This window comes from Crassostrea angulata, chromosome 4 (assembly GCF_025612915.1).
Source record: "Crassostrea angulata isolate pt1a10 chromosome 4, ASM2561291v2, whole genome shotgun sequence".
Taxonomy (NCBI): domain Eukaryota; kingdom Metazoa; phylum Mollusca; class Bivalvia; order Ostreida; family Ostreidae; genus Magallana; species Magallana angulata.
Genome location: NC_069114.1, coordinates 35,533,088 through 35,556,726, shown reverse-complemented (window position 1 = coordinate 35,556,726; position 23,639 = coordinate 35,533,088). Strand labels below are relative to the sequence as shown.

General features: G+C 33.3%; 2 protein-coding genes across 3 annotated transcripts; one reads left to right on the top strand and one right to left on the bottom strand.

The window, feature by feature from the left end:
- Positions 1-3,361: 3,361 nt before the first annotated feature.
- LOC128182539 (transmembrane anterior posterior transformation protein 1 homolog) lies at positions 3,362-11,621 on the bottom strand. Its single transcript, XM_052851226.1, has 11 exons — positions 11,409-11,621; positions 11,131-11,261; positions 10,168-10,292; positions 9,803-9,962; positions 9,100-9,235; positions 8,763-8,860; positions 8,063-8,213; positions 7,852-7,961; positions 6,851-6,910; positions 5,372-5,517; positions 3,362-4,100 (listed from the first exon to the last, which is right to left on the bottom strand). The coding sequence occupies exons 1-11, from the start codon at positions 11,500-11,502 to the stop codon at positions 3,527-3,529; spliced, it is 1,785 nt and encodes a 594-aa protein (XP_052707186.1). The 5' UTR covers positions 11,503-11,621; the 3' UTR covers positions 3,362-3,526.
- A 33-nt stretch (positions 11,622-11,654) lies between these two features.
- Positions 11,655-23,415, top strand: LOC128182537 (phospholipase DDHD2-like). 2 transcript variants are annotated; one of them, XM_052851222.1, is made up of 22 exons: positions 11,655-11,842; positions 12,201-12,437; positions 13,082-13,260; positions 13,869-14,106; positions 14,279-14,463; positions 14,893-15,036; positions 15,413-15,430; positions 16,208-16,271; positions 16,534-16,623; positions 16,740-16,881; positions 17,205-17,307; positions 17,614-17,719; positions 17,834-17,958; positions 19,046-19,174; positions 19,580-19,675; positions 19,790-19,896; positions 20,506-20,728; positions 20,877-20,888; positions 21,106-21,199; positions 21,380-21,565; positions 22,160-22,298; positions 22,548-23,415. In XM_052851222.1, the coding sequence occupies exons 1-22, from the start codon at positions 11,701-11,703 to the stop codon at positions 22,906-22,908; spliced, it is 3,120 nt and encodes a 1,039-aa protein (XP_052707182.1). In that variant the 5' UTR covers positions 11,655-11,700; the 3' UTR covers positions 22,909-23,415. The 2 variants fall into 2 exon arrangements, with proteins under 2 accessions (XP_052707182.1, XP_052707184.1); XM_052851224.1 differs by lacking the exon at positions 15,413-15,430.
- The last annotated feature ends 224 nt before the right edge of the window (positions 23,416-23,639 follow it).

Sequence of the window (23,639 nt, the reverse complement as noted above, 5' to 3'; positions counted from 1 at the left end):
CTTGTTAGAAATCTCCTATTTTGTATCCTGTCTACATAGAAAACTTATTGGTAAAATATTGCGCCATACAGTAAAACCGATGTTTTGTTGTATTGATGTTTATTAAGAAATGCATTCTCTTGGGTATTACTAGACAAATAGACAACGAAGTGTGGGATCTTACCAACATAAATTTAAGAATAATTAAATTTATTACTTCTCCTGACAAAGATGAATTATTCAAATGAAGAGGTTATGATCATTATACATTCTGAAATACTAGCCACCCCACCCCCCTCCTCGATGGCTTACAGTATCAAATTTCCACTTAACGCAGGGTATTCTTTCATAATAAATAATTGCAATAAAAACTGCAGGCATGTTAACAAAATTGACTTACACCAAAAGGTAAGGGCCGGTATATTGCCAAGAGTTCTGTTTCATTGGCTTTAGCCGGCAAATATAATTGGAAGAGCATATGGAAACAAATAAACAGCATTAAAATGCAACCAAAAAAATTTTTATTAAAAGGGATAGATAAGTATTAACGAAAATTGAAAATGTTGATTCTTTTATTTGACATTGTACTGTATGAATAAATACTATATCAATTTTGTACGATTTACAGCCTCGACATATTAATTTTCACAATTTATAAGTTTGCCAAAAATAACACTCAACTAAAAAAATCATATATCACCTATTTCAAAATGGAAGACTAGTATTTATGTCAAACACATGATTTTTGTCCACAAAGAATTATACCCTCAAAGTATCTTTCCTGAAAAAAAAAACTTATAACTATTGAAATTTCAAAACATGTAAAAAATAAGGCAAGTTTTGATTCAGGGACATATTTACTTCTCTGGTTTCAACATCAGTTTATTTCTGTCTTCTTTAGAAAATCTTATACACATTCCTAAACATATTTAAAATACCTTATGTTGATTTCTTTAAAAACAAAATCCTAGCATGACATGCTTTGATGCATGATTAATTAAAAAGATTGGTCAAATTGGGATTCAAAAACAACAATACAACAAACACAAATTCAATAGAACCTTAACCTTTGTTAATGTCCATTAGATTAATGCTGTTAGAATTTTAAAAAAGAATTTACTGAATTAATTTTGAACCTATTTTGTCAACGAGAGGTTTTTTTTCTATCATATACATGTATATTGATACTTTAAACTTTATGAATACAATGTAATTTTATAAAATCAATTGAAAATAAAAACTCTTACTTTGAGGAGTGAAAAAACAAAAACTTTTACTTTTAATAAGGGGTTGCATTGTTTATGCATTTCTTAAAGACATCAGCTACATTTAATAACTGGATTTTATACAAGTATTGAATGATAAGTACCCCATCAACAAAAAAAAAGCACTCAAAAAAACCTACTCCAATTCATAAATAGGAAAAAACATCTTTTCCACTTCAAAAAAAATATTTTCATTCTATAAAGCATATTTATAAGACGTATGGCACAGTTTTGAAATTTAAATAAATACATTGTAGATGTCAGGTAAAGACTTGTACAATGTAAAATGCAATATAACACGAAAAAGCACTAAATAGTTCTAGTCGGCACAAACAAAAACTCAATATAGAAAAAGAGAGACAGTCTGCAGGAAATGTTTTTCAATCACATCAAGCAGTTAACATTAAAAAGTCAATATAATTTATTTGATCATATCATTATGCTCAATTAAACACCAATGCACCACCATTGTACCACATACAGTAGCTCTTAATGCTGTAGACATGTCACAAAGTAAAAGAAAGTGGGCCGCTTAAGATGTACATTCGGCAGGAATCTGGGCGCACAAGGAGAGTGAAAATTTCATCAATTTATTTTGAATATTTTTCGAATTATAACCGTTATTTGGTTTAATTCTGTTGGATGTGGAATGAGTGGAAAAATATTTGAAATGCAAAAGGTTTATATCAAAATATGGGTTTAAATATAGCAACACGATGCAATTCATGCAAAATCCTACTTATTTACAACTGTTTTTAAATGATTTTGTTGTCTCTGGGTCTTCTCTCCACAAATTTTAAACGTGTAAAGATAACATATTTCAACATTAAAAATGTTGCTTTTTAAAAAAAGATGGAGAGATGACCCAGAGATGACTAATTATGTACTTTTTCAAATTATTTTTTGAAGGATAAAAAACAAAGTCCATTGAAATGACAATGTTGTTTCAAACAGTACTTTATACAGCATATATAGAAAAGTCTTGCATGGCTCAGTGGTTTCGCACTGGATTAGTGAATACAATCTTTCAGTCTTTTGGGTTCAAATCCAACTAGTGGTGTTTTTTTTTTTTTAAAGATTAAACTTTTCTGTTTTAAATGTTTGTTATTATACCATGATGTCGAATCATAATATACCGGTATATTTTTATTTGTTGTTATTGATTTCTAGATCTGCTGTTTGAACACTATTTTCTTTTTTTTATTACTAGTTTTTTAGGCTATACACAATATAACTTCATTAAAATATGTTTGCATTAACATCGGTTTACCTCTTATTGCCATTTTTTGAAAGCTTGTGAGTTTTTAATAACCGGAATAGCCATGTGCTTTGACTCTCAACATAATACCGGTATATTTTTGTTGAAACATGTACATAGCCTTTCGAGGTTATAGATATTTACAGCGAATTACAGAATACCGGTAGAGTTTTCAATAGATTGTTGGATTGCTCAATAGGGTATTCAATTTGGTCAGCAAGGTATCTCATCAGGTTTAAATCTAGGTCCTGTGGTTACTCAAGTGTAGATTGTTATTTTGCTCTCAACCCATTCATTTTACACAAAGAAAACCTCTAGAACACTCTTTCCTATTGTTAGCTATTCTATTCATAGACTTTTAAAAAGAATGTTCACCTGGACTCTATAGAGCATCAATTCTGCTTGGAGTAATTTGAATTTTGTTTTTCAAAAAATGTTATTCAAAAGGCAATTCTGAAGAAACAAACAAAAGAGAAAGGCATAACTTTAAAAAGGAGATATTTTTCCCTGCAAAAAATCATTAAACATTTTGGTTCCCTGATTCCTGGTGCATCTTATGCATCTTACAGCACTAATAGTTATTTTTTGTGCTGACTGCTTAAGTAGTTCAGACTTTAATAGCAGTAATGTAGGATGACAGAGAGAAACAAAAAGGCCCAAAACGTGCAAATGTTAACCAGATTAACTCACTCTATTGCTGTCATACCTGAGTAATCACATGACCTAGATTTAAACCTAATGTGATACCTTGCTGACCAAATTGAATACCCTATTGATCAATCTAGCAAGCTATTGAAAACTCTACCGGTATTCTGTAATTCGCTGTAAATCCCAATTGATTCGTGTTGAGGATTCCTGCAAACTTATAATCTTGTGCGCTCACTTTCTTTGAGAATAAATAACTTTTACATGCTTACAACCCATTTTTACAACAAATAGCAAGAACTTCACAAATAAATCTTAAGGGAACTCCTCCCTTACATGTAGTTAGTACATGTTTATATAGTATATAAGTGTATTGGGGTCAGACTGTACTCTCAGTACTGAGCAGCCTCTTTCTGTTGGGACTAGAGGAGCGGGGGTCCTCAATCTCACTGCCCTCCCCTCCAAATGTCCTCCTCCTAACTGTCTTCTCCTCACTGTGACCCCCCAACAGCTTGCTATCATCTGCCTCTACACCTTGCCATTCCTGTGTATGTGAAACATTGAGATCAGCTTCTTTTGAATTTGTATTATTGCACCCATTTTCCTGTTTTTCTTCTAAAACGTCTGAATGTAAATCTACTTTCCTATGACTGGTTACTGGCAATTCCATCACAGAGTCAAACTTTCTAAGTTCTGTTTCTTGACACTTCTCATGAATGTTGGGAATCGATTGGGATAAGTTTGACTCAGCACATGAGGGAAATCTGGCTTTCATGGAAGTTTTTTGATACACTTGGTTAAATTTCTCTAGGGAATTTGGATCAATGACAAACTCTTGTTTGTCAAACTTTTTGTTCTGTTGTTCATCGAACTCCATCTTTTCCTTTTCCTCAATGAGTGTGTAGGCCTTTCCAAGCAGGACAATACTGTTAAACACCTTGAAGGTCATCAAACTGAAAAAGAGGAGTGACTACACAGAAAAGTCAAGATTAACCTTCATCTTCTGCTGTACGAAACTATCAGCTTCTGTTTATAGCAAGTAAACAATTCCATATTACGTAGTAAGTTATTAATCATAAATAAGTTAATACATGTATAATGTACATATGCATCTCTGGTGTACATAAGACATAAATGTCCTGTCTAATGATATCTTTGAATTGAAAAACAACATCTACATTTGGCTAGGTTTAAGAAATAATAATGAAATATGATGAAAGATGGAAAATAATGTTCTTAAGTTTGTATATATTTGATTTGCATAAGCTAATAAAGTTTATTGAAATACTGTGCATTTATTTTTGACAAAAAAGTGAATTCAGCATTATAATTAACATCAGAATATGTTGACATATATTGTTGAATAGTTCCAAATAATATATATATATAAGAGTGTGAAATTACATGAAAATATCTTGAATGTCGGTAGTTTTTTAAAAACTAAAATAAACACAAAGTGCTGAATGTGAAGTCCAGGTGATAGATACATTGTATGGGCATGGGCAACAGATGAATTCAATGCCTCATATGTATGAGCAATACATATCTTTGAAGCTCCATGAAAAATATGCAAAATTTTCATTGTAACTGGACTGCAAAATAGGCAAATAAGAAATTTCACATTTAAATTGTTTTTCCCAATAAGTATCTTTACTCAACGCTTAATAAATATATCTTGTACAGTACGTGTCTTAAACATACTAGTAGGAAATCAAAGATTACAAAGCTCTCTAGATAAGGGATCACCTTTATAAGATCACCTTTTTCACATTAATTGAAAATTATAGTTATTATAAATCTTTATTAACATATTGTATATTAACGTGTGGTTTGACACATTATTTTATCATGTTACATTACTGTATCATACTACAGTGTATATGTAAATTTTATACTGTAATGTAGGATATAGTAGCTATCAATACGCTACCATATACAATATGTAATACTAACAATATTGTTTCACAATACAATATAATATTGTTTCATATGATATAATATTATATAATACGCCAATAATATATTATATTGTATACTTATAGAAAATATACCCTTTTCCGCCCTGCGCAATATACACAGAAAATTCGCCAACCCATGTGTTATAAACCCTAGGTGTTTGATACAAGATTTATATCACAACCTTCTCCAGCAATCCTCAGATGTTACATCTACACTGAGCCTATTGTCTATTGACACATATTTACAACAGAACTGAGGAACATACCAGAGGTAGAGCAGAATAACGATCCCTAGCCCTGTGTAGCCCGACACTTTGAAGGATTTCGTACAGATCCGTAGCACTAGGACGGCCAGTGGTATCGGTGTAAAGCCCATCCTCCTGGATACCAAGTCCGAGTAGTCAATGAAGGCCTGGGAATATCAGTAAATTGTCAGTCACAACATTCCTCCGTCATAATTACATCACAAGTTCTAAGTTCTATAAGAGATTCGACCAAGCATTGAGCCTAAAGGATAGCTCCTGCTGAGCCTGAATCCAATACAAATGTGGAACAGAAGTAAATGTGTTCTAAATTGTTTTTGTGATACAACCTTTTGATATTAATTGGTTTGCATCTGGAGGTAAATTTAAACCAATTAAATTATGATTGCCAATTTATGTAACTATATAATTTGTAATAGGAAAGGATAAATGAGCATATATATATATTGAAAACATATAGCTGGACCAGGAATCAAACCCAGGACCCCTGCAAAGTTCTAAAGAGTGTGTGTTCAGTATTCAAGACAGCTTGGAAGAAAAAACCTGCAGTTTTTTGGTAAATGTTTTAATTTACATGCACTAATAACTTCAGATCAACAATAATTTTACAACATCAAAAAATTGTGAGACTGTAAACAAATTGTAGTGCAACAAAGTCCATTTTAAGGAAGGGGCGATCTCAATTGAGACACCAAAGCTATAGTCTGTCCCAAGATATTTATGCAGCACATTTGGCCAATTTTTATTAAAATTAAATACACATGCCTGTGAAAGAAGTGCAATTGAAATAGCTCAAAGGGAAACTTTCCATGAAAAAAACTTTATTGACACATTATCATTTGGAAAAATTCACACAAAAGAAAACAGCTTTCTTACGGAGATTATAATGATGAATGTTTACATCTTTTCTCCATTCGGAAGTCACTTGAAATACCTCACACAATTTTTCAACGTTATCATATGGGTCTCTTGCAATACAAAATCCCCATAGACATAACTTTTTTTAGCCCTGTACTGAAAGCTGATAAGCTAAAGGGGGCGTTTTTTGAAGAAATCTTGGAAATTTTTCATTGTTTTGTATGGAAATAATTTGAACCCAGAGGTATTTATAAATATCAAGTAATTAAGCAAAATATGAAGCGAGGATATCTTGGGACAAAGTATAGTTGTTATCTTCATCAATTTGATCTGTCCATGAAAGTGACAAGTCATAACTATGCTATTTTCAAATTTGAAACATAATTTTACCCATCAATTTGACCAGGACATCAACATATCAGTCATTACTCCGAGGAGGACCTTCAAGCTTGGTTTTTCCATTGACTCATGATGAATGTTTCACAAAAACATGAACTCAATATCTAAAGAATGTCTATGATATTCATAGATTTAACTATTTGAACGTATTGTGCCCAGACACATAATTAACTTTATTACCACATGTTTACGTCTGAGTATTTTCTCACTTTTACTGTCACTTACTCTGCTTTGCCTATTGGCCACCATATCTTCAGCAAGTCTGGTAGAGAAGGAATGGTACACCTAAAATAGAAAAAGAAGCATCTGTAGAGGTACCTTGATTAGTAGAATAATTACAGGAATGTTTGGGAATTCCTCGTTTATAAACTTACATCAATCTCATTGAATTTTAAAACATAAATCTTTATGCAATCAACCAAAATCCTTTCCACATATACTATAAACATTCAACTTTCCACATAACGCTCCCTCATGAATTCAAATAATTATAATTCCACAATATTTAGGTATGACTGTCTCCACTGGAAGTTTACTTCTACATTCCTAATGAATCATAGGGTAATGAGAACAGTTTTCATGATTAAACCCATGTTAGAAATCAGACCTTGTTTTATTGTCTCAAACAAATTTAACTGTAGTAATGTGTAAGTGATGTGCCTCTTAGAGCTATAGTAATGATATTGTCTGACACAACATAATCAAATATTATTTATAATATTCAAAATAAAGGGTATACATGCATGGTAGTTTTCGATCTGTGTTTTATGTCAATTTGCCCTTTTACACTTGCAAATGTTTTGCTCAGTCTAGAATACACTCAGACACAGTAGTGTTAAAAGAGAAATGACTTGAGATACTGGAATTCAGCCAGTCATAAATATGCCCACTGACAATGGGGGCTAAAGGTCTTAAGGAACAAAATTAAAAAACAGGGCAAATATTTCCCTGTATACAGTATCTTAAACTTAATTAGGACATTGGTTTGAAAGCAAATCTATCATTATGTATTACAAAAATCAGCTATGTAATAACACGTATAGCTCACTATAATAATTGTGTTTCTAGTACTGGTACAGTGAAAATCAGTTTTGTCAATTAAAGTCCAATGGCCTTATGAATTTACTTCACTACAATTACTGTACAGAGTTGTGGACAGAGAGCTTGCAATGTGCATACATGTACATGTATATACTGTGATTAACTGTAGATATCATGAGGCTTACATCTGCTGGTATCTCATTAAACTTGAGAATAAAAGCATGTTTAACCCAATCCACCAAGATCTCTGCCCCAAACACCATCACAGCATCAGGAAGGATAACCCACACATGTTCTAAACACAAAAATACAACAAATTTTCTAGTAAATACTTGGAAAGAACCCGTAAATAAATTCACTTAAATTTATCAATTGTATCAATGTCAAGTTTCTTACGAGGGTCCCAGGAAAACTCTGTCATGTTTCTTATGAAGACTATTGCCAGAAGTACAATGTATAGAAATCTCTCCTTTACATCACTGCAGGAAATGTGAAACAGGAATCCTTTGTCTATCTTTTTAAAGAGGCTTCCTTTTATTTCCACAAACTGAAAACAAATAAAAATGTTGAAAAATATCAGAAAAAAAATGTTGAAATAAAATTGAATAATAACCATATCAGTGTTATTATTATTTTTTTATTTTGGGGGGGGGGGGGGGGGGGGGGAGGGGGGGCCTGTATAACTTCCAAATGGTAACTGGTTTGCTATACAATTGACATTACATCAATGTTACTTTATTTAATTGTTTAATTAACCATTAATTAAGCAAAGAAATGTTAAGGAATAAATGATAATATTGCCCTTTGTATATGTTGGATGGTAATAAAATCATCGGAGGAAATAAATAAGGATATCATGAGTATAGGAAGTTTTTAAGTAATAGTGAATTGTTGTACGCTATAATTAAACCAAGTCAGTTTCACACTGAAATGGATTGTGTCTATAACAGTATTAAAAAATAACTAGGGATCGAGACTCTAATATTATAAATACACATGCATGAAAAATGTGTATTTCAAGTAATGCAGAAGTGTATTAATGAATGATTACAGTATAATTACAGTATGTTGCTCTGGAGGAATTACATGTACTTACATTATTGGACATCATAACCGTCAACAAGGCTTTGTTGTGGGAATTGAAGGCCACTAACAGGACTGTGGCTTGGAATAAGATCAACAGAGTGTGGATGACTTGTGTTTTGTCAAGGATTATAAAAGTACAGTGTAAGCATAACAATAACCTGAATTTAAAGCAATATTTGATAATAAAGATGGTCTTTTGAAAATGTTTCCAAAGATATCAAATCAGTTATAGAAATAAGTGACAGTGTTTCACAAAACAATCTGAGGAGATTGCATGTGCATCAAAAACACCATTTGCAATTACAACATCTACTCATTTGCAGGGCTAGTTTCCTGGGTAAGGATACCAACATAAATGATGGCTATGACTAGATGAGGAAGCACTCCTATGTGTTCTCTCTTTCTGTCTTTAGGCTCAGTAGCTGTCCAAAACAAAGAGTCCAAAATGTCTTGTCCAAAACTTGAAAACAGCTTGTCAGCCATCTACGGTAAAAACAAAATGAGTTACACTGTATATCATATCCCTGTTAAATTGTGTTATTTATATGTACAATCAAGTAACAATACACATAAACTTTACCATAAAAAATGATCCATTCAAGAAGGTGAACAAATCTTAAACTTTAGAAGAAGTAATACTAGTAAATGAATAAATTTTTCACAATTACATTTAGAGTATCAGATGTTTATACTGGCACATTTAGATATAAGATGTACATACATGTATACAGTCACATTATTGCTAGGGAAATAAATGTAGCTATATATGTATGTACATGTATACCAATATCTACATACTGGCACATCTCACAGATTTCAATCTCGCTTTTATTTTTTAGACAAATTTGAACTAAATTAAACTATGATAACAATTCGGTGTTTGCTTATTTATAGTCTTGCAATTTGAGGCAAAGCAGTAGATTCATGGGATGAAGCATGTAAAATAATGAATCTACTCACAGTATTTCTTTAGAAAGTCAAAAGATCTGTGAAGTGATTTAAATTGAAAAAGGCAAGCAAAGTTACAGTGCAATTTTACTAGAAACTTACGTCTAACATGTTGTAGAAAACATAAAGTTTGATGACTGCCTGTCCTCTGACAAGATGATACATCATGGAGGTATCAATATAATTTACAATAAGAAAACAAAACACTAGAATAACTCCCTTTAGAATATCACAAATCTGGGCAGGTTCCAAGATTTCACATCTGTAATCACAACAGAGAAAGAACATAATTATGTAATGTTCATGTAACAGAAAGAGAAAAACCCTTTTCAGATTACAAAAAAATAAATGATGGATATCTATCTGTTAACACAAAATGTCTTAAATTTTTGTTTTATGTAAATGACTAAATTTTGTCAATAGAACTATCAAATGATTGGACATGTACAACAGAAAGCACTGCAAACCTTGGTATAAGAACACCACAAGGATGTGTTAAAATCTTCAGGAATGCCAGAACAATTCTCACTGGGAGGAATGTGAAATAAAATAGGAATGCATCTAAACACTGGAGAAACCCATATACCAAGAACTGAAATAAAGAATTAAATTTTATATTTAGCTGAATATTTAATGTAGTACCATGTAAACCAAAGGTAAGTTTTTTTTAAACAATCATAGCTAAAATGTTTAGTTGAATCTCATTTTATGTCTAGAATCAAACAACCTTTCTGGTAAAAAATGTTAATTTTGATTATTTCAGACTGAATTCCAGATTTCCATAAGCTTTACAATAGTGTTTCATCAAAAATAAAACTTTGTCAAATAATTGCAAGACCAATGGCTAAATTGAAAAAGAAAAAAAATATAGAGCAACTAGGGCTCATGCACTTCCAATATTATTAAGAACATTCACACTATCTGGGAAGAATTGGGAAAATAATATATTAATAAAAAAGTCTTTTAATTTTTGGGTCTCTGGTGTACGTACTGTTATATCAAACAATAATTTTACAGAACAAACAAGATTCTTAATTTTCATACTTCAATGCATTTTAGCTTACCATTTTTGTCAACAAACCTAAGGAATGTGCTTTTATGGAGATTAGACAGATTAGATTATTAATTCCATATCAATTTAAAACTAATAGATGGATCAAGCATATGTACTGGCATGCGACCAGTTCTTGCTGAGTACCACTTCTTGCCAGTGCATTGTTACATCATTTTTCGTATATAATTTTATGTGTTGATAAAATGACGTAACATTGCACTGGTGAGAAATGGTACTCTGTAACTCCGCAAGAACTGGTCGCATGCCAGTATGGTCTTCTGATGCATCATTATAAATGCAATTTAAAATACTATTCCTACAATATACAAAATTGTACAGAAAATACTCTTTAATGAAAAATGCAGCATCAAAGTACCTTTTCCAATTCTCTAGGAGTTTTCATAAATGTGTAAACTCGTTCTCTCCTCTCAGAAAATTTTGCCTTGTCTCGCTCTAGAAGATATCCTCTGGTTAATTCAGTTGTGAAAAAGCTCATCATCGACATTCCTAAAACAAATATAAATGTTTACTGTGTTAAATTAAGGTATCAAATACCGATGCAATGCAACAATACTGTACTGCTGTAGTAAGTATGACATTTCTTAAGCTATCCTAAAAATTATGAGTCAGAAGTGACTGTTAGAAATCAAATACGTGTAGCTTTCGTTTCCGTCGTTTTCTCCGATGTATTTTCATCATCATCACCAGCCCCATGTTGTTTACGGTTGATGTCTTGTGTGTTTACCATCTTCAAAACCTCAAAACTAAAAGAAAACTACACCGATACTGTCGTCTGTGTGCTTTTTCTGTCTTAAAAAGGAACTTGAGCTCTATTAATAAATTGCGCATATATAAAAACATGTAGAAGATCGAGATCGCGTTTTACGACTGTTTGGGTTTTCAATCACAAAAGAGTTCCATCAATGACGTGTTGTTCTGAACACTGATGGCAGACAAGGGGAAAAAGGATTCTACACCACCCCCTCTGCTGCTTATGCCAGCAGGAGGGGGACTCACGTTAAATCCTCCAGACCAACCAAATGTTTTAATGCCAGTTATTCAATCTGAACCTTCATTATTCGGATCAGGTAACATTTCAAACATCAATTTGATTTGTCAACAATATGCCGGCTGCCGTATGACATTTTAAGTAGCCCTGCTTTATGTAGATGTGCTGTGCAACTTGTGTTATTATTTCATGAATTTTGATAGTTTTGTGTCAAATCACATGAACAATTGCCAACAACTTAGGTCTTTTCGACCCTTGTAAGGCCGATTTGGGATTTGAATTCTACTTTATAAATGAACCATACAATTTTGGTACTTTTACATGTACCATATCTAATCAGCACCAAAATGTAACATTTATTATTACATGTATTATGCTATGTTTATGAAGCTTTTTAATGTGATTCACATACTTTTCTAATATTTTTAAAATGATAGATGAAGAAGGAGAAGCCGATAGTTTTGTTGGACAGACTCCGCCACACGGTCACCATAGTGCCCCTCATGGCACCCCATTCAGCCACTTTCAGCATACACCCTCTGGGTCAGACCCCTTTGCTCATGTAGGTCACAACCCATTTCCCTCTCAGTCTACACCGAGGATGCAGACCAGTGTGGCCCCGCCCATTCCTCCACCAACGTTTGCTTCACCTTCACCTGCAGGCCCCCCTACAGGTATGTATTTACAAGCTTTAAGGTGTCAACAAAGGAGTCATTCATTATATACATTGCTTCATGTAGGACAATGCTGTCAAGATCTAAAATATGAATATGTGTTTTTCATCATAACAACTATGTTTATCATGTTGATTAATAATTTCTATCATGAGTGACATTGTAAACGTCAGGAGAAACCATATAAGTTACTGTAATTCAGTACCTGATAATTGATTTTAAAACATGATATTTCAAGGAAAATAATTACTGTGGAATCATTAGAATTCGTGGTGGTTCAATTTTCATGGTTTTTGTGGGTATCCCTCCACCACAAATTTACGTCCTCCACAAAAACAAGTTTTGAAAGAGTAACTTTTCTTACTAAAACTGAAAATCAACAAATCCACAAAATTACATCCCCACAAATAAGCAAAAAACCAACAGTCCACGAAAATTGGCCCCCACAATTTTAAATGATTCCACAGTATGTTAAAAATTTTCTGTTTATCTAATAAAACATAGTATGAATGAAAAGTACCTATCTTATTTGCAAGGCCTATCGTATTAAATGAAATGAATAAAATAAAATGATTTCACAAAAAGACTACAGTAAATGTACATAAAATTTTGAACAAATCAAATGACAAATTGTTTGAATTTAGGTCCTCCAGCTGGAAATACATTCAGAAAATCAGACGGATTGAGAAAATTACAGTATGCACAGATGCCACAGGGAACATATGCCCCCTCTGCTGGGGGCGGGGGAGCACAGTTTCCGGGCCCTCCGGCAGCAGCTTCACAGTCTGCACCCTCCATGTTTAATCCCCCTCCAGTGGCTCAGGTTTGACAAATCTTATTTTTCTTCGAGATAATATTTTTCCTAAACACTATGGGACAATTACTAAATTTTAGTTATTTTTGAGAAAAGATAGTAACTGCAGATAATTATTAAAAAATTTGGACACAATATCTTGGCTCTTAAGGCCTAAAAAAAAAAGGTTGTGTGTTTAGGGTAACCTAAAAAAAATGCCCCTTTCCTACCATTTTTAGATGTCTGTTTTTATCTGATTGTGAATTTTATATTATTTCTATTAAAAAATATGTTTTTAAATATGACACAAACAAACATTCCTAAGATTCATGCAGAAAAAAATATGATGAAATAAAAAAAATCCCTACCTACCTAATCTTATTTTTTCATCAGTGTTACCCTAAACACACAACTTTTTTTTATAGGCCTAACTAGTACATGTATTTAGTATTAACCCCCCCCCCCAATACTAGCTTTAAACATTGAAGATTTTTTTTTAATAATTTGATACAGAGCTCTTCTTCCCAGGGAGATTTGTATAGTTTAAAACTGGCCATGACTATCCAGCCATCTTAATGCAGAAATCTTTTTGAAAACAAAAGCATGCCCACACGTTTTTATCACCGTTATGGTTGTAGGTCCCTCCTACAATGAATCAGACCTACCAGCCCCCACCTTCCCAGACACCTATGCCTCCCAAGCCCAACTTCACTGCAATGGTCCCTCCCCCCGGGAGTGGACTCCCAGTAGAAGGGAGTGGTATCTACATTCCTGTACAGCCTCATTGGTGTTTTTGTAAAAGAGTGGAGACACGAGACATCTGGTACCCTTTCTCTCTGATGGACAGTATGAGACTGGAAGAGGCATTAAGATCTGGTATGCATAAAGGAAATATTTATGTAGAATACTCTTAAAAACATTTATTGATAAGAACTGTATCTAGAAATTATTCTTGTTTGTTTAAGAATTGGTAATTTGTATATTACCACTTACCACTACTGATTTTTTCAATATTTATGTATAATTTATGCAATTTATTTTTTTCCAGGTAAGGTGTCTGACCAGATTCCGACAGATGGGGGACGTTATGATGTTATCTTGTCAGAAAGACAGAGGTCAGCCGTCTATTGGGAAGAAGAACCGAACGCCATTCGTCGATGCACTTGGTTTTATAAGCGTGAGGGAGATAACAGATACGTGCCATATGAGGAGAACTTTGCACAGAAGCTAGAGGTATGTTAAAATGTTGATGTTGTGCAAAAATACAACACTTGTATATAAATTATACAGAAAATTTAATTTTGTTTAATGCATATGTTTTTTGTTTTGATAAGCATTTGAAGAAATGTTCACTGTATAATTAAATTGATTGTATACTGTAGATTCCTTATTTTACACGAGTAGTTAATTCTGCGATTCAACGGTTTTCCATCAAATTGCGAGAACATAAAATCGTGAATGCCGAAATTTTATCATAGTTTCATGTAGTTTACATATGTTTGAAAATTAAAAGCGAGATTTTATTTGCGAAACAGGATTCTCGCGATTTTACACGGATATTAATTCCTCGCGTTTAATTAGGAATTTACAGTACTACAGCACCTAGAAATAATAGGTTTGCCTATATGAAATATTCTCTCATTTTATTAAACACTATTCCAGGAAGAGTATAGGAATGCCTTGCAGTATAATGTCTGGCACAAACGCCTTGAGTTCCCAGGGGGAGAAACTATTGTCATGCACAATGCAAATGTCATTGTACATTTCACCGCTTCATCTCAGCCTGATGATTGGGGATCCACACAGGTAATGCATCAAGCTTTTGTACTAACTGCATACAGTGGTACATGTAGTTGCATTGGCATGGGAAATTCCATTTTCAAATATCTAACCAGTAGTTATATCAAATTTTAGAATGAAGAATGTTGCATGTAAGTTTTTGTTGAGGGTGTAATAAGACAGTTGGTGCAAATAGTTTTAACTGATCAGATATAATTATACATGTTTATACAAACACTGAATTATTATTTGTAGTTACATTTAATAGAATGGATCATATTTTACTCTAAAGCTATTGTACATGTGTATTTACTATGTAGGTATTGGGAGTGGGGACTTTTTGCTTTTGACCTCTGATATGTAAATGTAGTTTACTAGAACATTGGGCATGTTTTCTTTCAAGGGTCACTCCACTTCAGTGGTGAGTTACATGTATGCTGTGGTGACAAGTGCTTCATCTTCTGTTTGTTTCCTGAACTTTTTTAAGATCTACTTCAGACTACTTGTAGTTTATATCATTTAATGGTCATTGAAATTAATACATATTCCTTATGTATTATTTTGAGCATATGTCACAAAGTTGAAAAATCAATTTTTATTAAAAAAAATATCATTCATAAATTGCATTTAGTTTATTTTCAAGTATTCATAAGTAGGATTTACACTTAAATTTTTGTATGTGATGAAATGATACGTTTTAGAGATCAGTCATATTCAAATTTTTTTAAGAAATTGCATGAATATGGTCTATCTTGGTTTTCTAATTCTTTTTCAAAGAACATGCAGTTTATAAATCAGTGTGGATTTTATTTCATTTTTTTAATCCCTTGATTTCTACAGCTCTTACTGATAAAATGCAACACTGCAACATTCATTGTTAAAAATATTGCAAACTGAAGGCTTTACTATGCTTACATAGTCACTGACATAACCAGATTGATTTCCTAGAGAATGCTAGATAGTGTTTGTTGTGAGCTGCCAATAATAAAAGTTTAATATGTTTATTTGGTGATAAACATTTATTTCAAGTTCAAAAATTAGGTTTAATACAAGAAATGCACTTCCATCTCTAAACAAGTACAATGTTATCTAATAAGAAAATTGATATTCTCCCAAAAGTTATTATGAAGTTAAGCTGTAAAGGGAGATGACTTTTAATTCTGGTAATATTCTAGCCCTTTATTGTTTGCTGTTGTAGGGAGAAGGGATGCGACCTAGGGTTGTAAAGAGAGGAATAGATGACTTCCAGTCAATCAGTGATGGTAGGATCAGAACCTGTAGTCGGAAAGAAAGAATTCAAAAATAAATTATCTCAATATCTCATGTCTACTTTTCAAACTTTCACTAATCATGCAAAAATGAAAAAAATATTTACAAATTGATGTTAAAGGTAGTATTTTGATTGGTCTGATCTTGAACTTTAGATTTAGAGCTTGCAATGATTTTTTCACAAGTCCATGTATATTGCATAATGATGTTCATAAAAGCTGATACACATGTATATGATTTTCTCTTTATTTCCAGGTGAACCCATACAGGTAGATCACCTTATATTTGTCGTTCATGGCATTGGGGATTTCTGCGATGTTAGATTTAGGAATATTATCGAGTGTGGTGAGATTAATACAAGATTATTGATAATGTTTCTCTTAAATTTGGTTTTAACTTGGTAAGAACCTATATATCTATATATATATAGATTTGATCAATAAAATTGGGGTTTTTTTCAGTGGACGACTTCAGATCTATTTCCCTCTCTCTGCTTAATTCCCACTTTAAGACGTACGTGGACCAAAAGCGCATTGGTCGTGTGGAATTTATTCCTGTTCAGTGGCATTCAGCTCTGCACGGAGAGGGCACCGGGCTAGATAAGTATGTTGACATTTTTTTTATATATATATATCTATATGCATCTAGCATGTGATATGTCTAACATATATGTTTTATCAAAATTGTAATACTAATCAATAGAAATATTTATTTGACTCTTGAAGAGTTTTTGAAAATTTGACTTCAAAAGAGTTCACAAAATTTGACATACACGTACAGATATGTGGGAATTTTACAGTGAGGATTACACTATAATTTTTATTATGGGTTGGGAGTGTTTGACTTGATGAGGGTTTTTATTTTACCATCTTTATTGGTTGGGTAATACATTGTACATACATGTAAATTTGACATTTTCTTTTCAGACGTTTAAAAGCTATCACACTGCCCAGCACACCCAAGTTACGTAACTTTGTCAATGACACTCTATTGGATGTCCTCTTCTACACCAGTCCTACCTATTGTCAGGTAACGGCCCGAAGCTCAAGTCATAGCCAAACTTTGGGCCACCATATTTTCTATATAAATTAAATGTTCATGCTTAATGTACTTTTTCTTGTGTGTTTTTTTATGGTATTTTGCAAAATTATGTACATCCGTTTTTTATCTTTGCAAATGAGAATTGTACGTTTACAACGATAGTGCATCAAGCAGAGCATTTAGAATGCAGAATTTTTTATTTTTGGAATCATCTACATGTAAATGACAATAATTTGATTTGCAATATACTTCATATTGACCCATTTTGTATTAAGTTTTGTTTATTTTTGGCAGACAATAGCCGACCAAGTAGGCAATGAGATGAACCGACTGTATGAGCTGTTCCAGGAGAGGAACCCACAGTTCCAGGGCACTGTGTCTGTGGCAGGCCACAGTCTGGGTAGGGAACTTACTCAATAATGAAAGTAAAAGGGTTAAAGGATACTTAGACTCACAAGATTTGTATTAAAGTGAAAGTAACAGCAGACTGATAGATGTATGTTATGATTGGCAGGGTCCTGTGTGTTGTTTGATCTACTGATGCACCAAAATGATGCTACTGACCAGACTGCAAAATCAGCTGTGAACAGTGAACAGGCTCAGCAGACTAATGGATTAGTGACACCGAGTTCGTTAAATGTAGGTCAAATATTTATTTTGCTTTTTTGTGTAAGATGAAACAATAGATGGATGTAATGTTAAATAAATCAAATATCTGATCACATACAATGTCATGTAGTTTGATTGGTTAAGACACTTAGTACTGTGTGTGAAATGTTGAAGCATTCTTAATTACGTCGATAAATTATAATTGTAATTGCCAATTGAAAGAAAGGAAAAAGACTGTACAAGCAAGTGTATAGATTACCTTAAGTATATTAATGTTTCAAATTTTATGCCCCCCTTCAAAGAAGGGAGGGCATATTGCTTTGCTGCTGTCTGTCAGTCTGTTGGTCTGTCGGTCGGTCCACCGACAGTTTCCGTTCATTTTCTTTGCAGAGGATGAACATATTGAAATGAAATTTGGTATACAGGTTAATCATGATAATATCTAGGTCAAGTTCGATATTGGCTACGATCGAGCAGTTTTCGACAGAGTTATGACCCTTAGACGTAGAGAAATTCCAGTTATTTGCAGTTTCCAGTCATTTTCTTCATAGAGGATGAACATATTGAAATGAAATTTCGTATACAGGTTTATTATGATAATATCTAGGTCAAGTTTGATATTAAGTATGATCAAGCAATTTTCGACAGAGTTATGGCCCTTGGACATAGAGAAATTCCAGTTATTTGCAGTTTCCGCCCATTTTCTTCGCAGAGGATGAACATATTGGTATGAAATTTAATAAACAGGTTTATCATGATAATATCTAGGTCAAGTTTGATATTAAGTATGATCAAGCAATTTTCGACAGAGTTATGGCCCTTGGACATAGAGAAATTCCAGTTATTTGCAGTTTCCGCCCATTTTCTTCGCAGAGGATGAACATATTGGTATGAAATTTAATAAACAGGTTTATCATATGATAATATCTAGGTCAAGTTTGATTTTGGGTACGATCGAGCAATTTTTGACAGAGTCATGGCCCTAGGACTTAGAAGAATTCCAAATATTTGCAGTTTAGGTTCATTTTCTTAGTGGATGTTTCCAAGGGAGGTGGGGGGACGTTAGTGTTTTACAAACATCTCTTGTTTTTTTTTCATTGTTCTCTATATTTTTCAGACTTCCCTTGTCACAGAAACCAATGAGTTAGAAGAAGAGGAGACAACTCTGGAGAAACTCCTTAGTCGAGTGGGTCTACAGGACAAGGTGTCCACGTTTGAACAAGAGCAGATTGATCTGGATGCACTGGTCAGTATACTTGTAGCTTTTCAAATGTGTGTCCATTTCATACATATTTTTATACCCCAAGGTCTCCATGCATCATTTCAGAAAATGATTTGTATCATTAAAGAAAACAAGTCTATTATCTACTGTACACTATATATAGCTACCTGGTAATACTAATATTGATTGTAAAATTCTAATGTTTGATCCATGATCTGTTTATATAGCTGTAAGCCCTCTAAAAAAAAATCAAATAATGAATTATCTATACTGTATTTTTCACAGCTAAATACTTTGCATTGATTTTATAAAAGTTGACTGACAGTAATGGTAACAGAATTCTTTGTAGAATAGGCCCAAATCACCAAATGAATTATTAACATATTCTTAACTATCTGTTAATAAGCATATTTAACATTTAAATTCCAGACAATGTGTACAGAGAGTGATCTGAAAGATCTTGGACTTCCTATGGGACCAAGGAAAAAACTACAGGGAATTCTGAAAGAAGAACAAGCGAAAAAGGTATTGGTACTTCTTCACACAACAAGGATTTTTCCAATAAACACTGTTCCCACATTTGATGCATTTTCAAAATTTTTATGTAATAATGCATGTATATTTCCAAATCCTGATTAGGAGAAAAGAAAGCATGACAAGGAAAGAAGAGCAAAGGAGGCTGAGGAGAAAAGAATCAGGGATCAGGTGGCTGCTGAAATGCAGGAGGCAAAGGCTGCACAGGGCAGGTAAGGAAAGTGGTGATACCTGTACCCAAAATTCAAATACATGTACATATGTATTGATATTATTTATATCTTGTTAAGGTTCTCTGGTCCTCATCTCCCTAAAATTCAGAATACTGTGTTCAAATCTGTTCTTTTTATGTAATGAATAAATTGAAATGAAGAAAAAAGTTTTTAGCTCACCGAGCTGAAAGCTCAAGTGAGCTATTCTGATCACATTTTGTCTGTCGTCCGTCTGTCTGTCCGTCTGTCCGTCCGTCTGTCCGTCTGTCCGTCTGTCTGTAAACTTTTCACATTTTCAACATCTTCTCAAGAACCACTGGGCCAATTTCAACCAAACTTGTTTATTGCATATTAGGCATTTTAAAAATCTTTATCGTATTTGCCCTGCAGATCTAGAGTTGTAATGGAAAAAGCAATGTTGATATTTGTCCAAATTTTTTTAACAGCACATTGGAGAATCAAACCCCACAGTCTTTATACATGTTTATTGATTTTCTCCAATAAGTTTTGAACTTACTATTCCCAAACCTGAAAAACATAGTAATATAAAATAAGTTGGTTAATATACAATAAAAAACTATTTTATGTTTGATTTTTTTTAACTTACAGGTCACTAGTTCAGTCTGGTTCGAGTGTGTCAGTAGAGTTTCTGTTAGGTCCTGCAGGGACAGGCCAGCCCTCAGTCCAGTATCCAAAACTTGACTTCAAGCCCAGCATTCTGTACGCCCTAGGGTCTCCGATCGGGATCTTTCTCTCTGCTAGGGGTGTGAATAACATTGGGGAAGATTTCGCCTTACCTACATGTCCCAGAGTGTTCAACATCTTTCATCCAGTAAGTGTAATGGGAACTCCCTCATATTTAATAATTTAATAGAACTCATTTTTTAACTGTATTGAAATGTCTCCATGTTTTAAGCAGATTATAATTTTCGTGTATGTGTGATTATCAATAAAAAAGTATATTTTTCTATTGTTTACAGTTTGATCCGGTGGTAAGTGTTTTCCCTCTTTGTATTTTTGTTGCGTAACAAATTCATAACGACAGTTAAATTGAAATAAATCAAATTTCTTCAATATGCAAGTCATGGTTACTTGTACCTGGTGTACATGCTCTCTAAAAAAAATTCCCTGCCTTTATAACTCCTATTTACATGTACACTATTTGGGATGTAAAAAACAAATTGTAATATGTTGCAATATTGATAACAGGCTTACAGGCTGGAACCATTAGTCAATCCATCAGCCTTTCATGTGAAACCAGTCCTCATGCCTCACCATAAAGGCAGGAAAAGATTTCATCTAGGTAAACTTGTGAAGAAGTATTCTTTCATATCTTTGGCCATGTACAATTTATGCATGTGAATATTTCATTCATTCCTTCATAAGTTCACAGATGGCCTTATTTTTAAAAAGATCATTTCATAGGGTTCTAAATGATATATCAAGAAATTACTCATTCACTGAATGTTTGTATAATTTATAGAATTGAAAGAGAGTTTGACTCGAGTGGGAGCTGACATAAAGCAGAAAATTATGGACTCACTCAAGAGTACTTGGAACACGATCAATGAGTTTGCCAAAGCTCATCGGAACCAGGATGAGTCTCTAGAGCAACACGTAGACTCGCAGATGTCATCTGTCATGCAGGAGCTGGATGATGATCAGTCATGTGAGTAGAGACAGCTTGATATAAGGTAGGCAGTTTAAAGAGGGCTGGGTTGTTGTGGCCATTTTTATACCTTGTTGATCTCCTTGAAAAGAAGAGTTCTGTATAAAGATACAGGAAAAAGTTTAATTCTTGAAGCTAAAATATATATGGAATTTTTCTTTACTGAACTATTTTTCTATACTTAGATAATAATTTGACCACCCAGCCTCTTTAATTACTCTGTCCTAGCTAATTTATATTTCAAATATTTGCCATATCAATTCTGTTTGCCACAATTGATGATTCATTTAAAATAATTTGTACATATATTCTGAAGGTAATTTTTTATTGACGACAAAAATTTTAAAAGATTCTGTCTGTTGTTTAGATTTTTATCTCATCATACTGTATTGTATTTGATTTCTACATTCTGGCTTAATTAACTAACAAAATGAATTCGAAGACATCACAGCAGTGTTATGGTCAGCCTGTTTGTTTAGGTTTGGTTGGGCTTAGTTTTTAGACACAATTCTAATTTGCTGTCTTAAATACAGATGTAACCTAAAAGATTGACAGGGTACTGGTAATATCAACATTATATTTTTCTTTCCACAGCAATAGCTTCCAGTCAGCAGGAAGAAATCTACATGGGACAGCTGAACGAGGGCCACAGAATTGACTATGTCCTTCAAGAGCGACCCATTGAAAGCTTTAATGATTATTTGTTTGCTTTGTCTAGTCATGGATGTTACTGGTAAGATTATCGTTTGATTGTATTTTGTTGATAATTTTGTGAAAAAAGTATTTACATGCATTTCTTTACAATTACAATTGACTTGTTCTTTCTCTTAGAAAGGTCTTAGAAATTACTTGCTGACAAGACATGTCAATTTTAAATTTAAACTTTATTATAAGTAATTTTGCTTTTTATGAAACCTTGAAAGAAGCCTGATTTGTTACCATTCACGGTTATGATCGTTTTTTTCTTTTTTGTCATCAACAGGGAATCGGAAGACACTGTGTTGTTAGTCCTAAAAGAACTGTACTCCCCACAAGGAATGTCTCCTCAGATGCCTGGGCCAGAAGGAGCGGTGAAGCTGTACAACACAGCAGCACCCCCACCCCGGGGACCTGTCCCGATGTCACAGTATCCTCCTCCCCCTTCCAATCAACCGATGGGAGTCCCCTTAATGTCCCCCCCTTCACAAGGTCCCCCACAAATGAGGACACCAAACATGATGCCCCCCAGGGGCCCCATGCCATCTCCTCACATGAACTTGGGCATGAACTCTGGTCCCCCTTCCCAGCCGACTAGTGTTGGACCCCCTCCTCTCGCTGGATTTGTCAAGCCTCCACAGAAATAGATCAAACAAATGCTTGCATGACAAGTGTCGGAACAAGTGAAACCCGAAGCATTATCAAACTTTTATAACTTAAAAAAAACATATTGTAAAAAAAGGCTGCTATAAATAAGCGGAGCTTGATAACATGCAACAACTAGACTGTGAAAATGGTTCCTCCTGATTTTATGAATAGTGTGCTTGCTGTTAAATGGAATTTGCAGGGATTGTGCAGGGTTTTTATTTTGACTCTATAATAATTACTTTGTATGTGCAGATAATTTAAAGCAGTGCTTTGTTGCAGCTGAAAATGTATTCCAAGGTGTTGTAAAAACCACTATTAATACATGTATTCTGCACAAAACCACTGTAAACAGAGATTAAATTATGAAAAAAAATGTTATTTATTTTAAAGTTTTAAAATTAAGTTGTATTCACATTTTAAAGATTTCTTGTATATACATGGCAATACATGGAACTATTGCAATTGCATTCTGTACATGATTAAAAGTAAATGGTGCTGTGAGCAAATTGAGTTACTGTGCTTATTTCTTGAGAGAGAACTGTCAAAATACTGTAAGGTTTTATGAAAATTCAATCTGTAAAAAATACTGGACTTGTACTTAATCTTGTACCTGGTAATTGTCTTTAATATAAAAGTACATACAACATGATAATGAAAAGTAATACCCTCAATACATATATGCATGTGATAATCCAGTTCTGGCATTCAATGCAAGGTCTTAATAATTAAC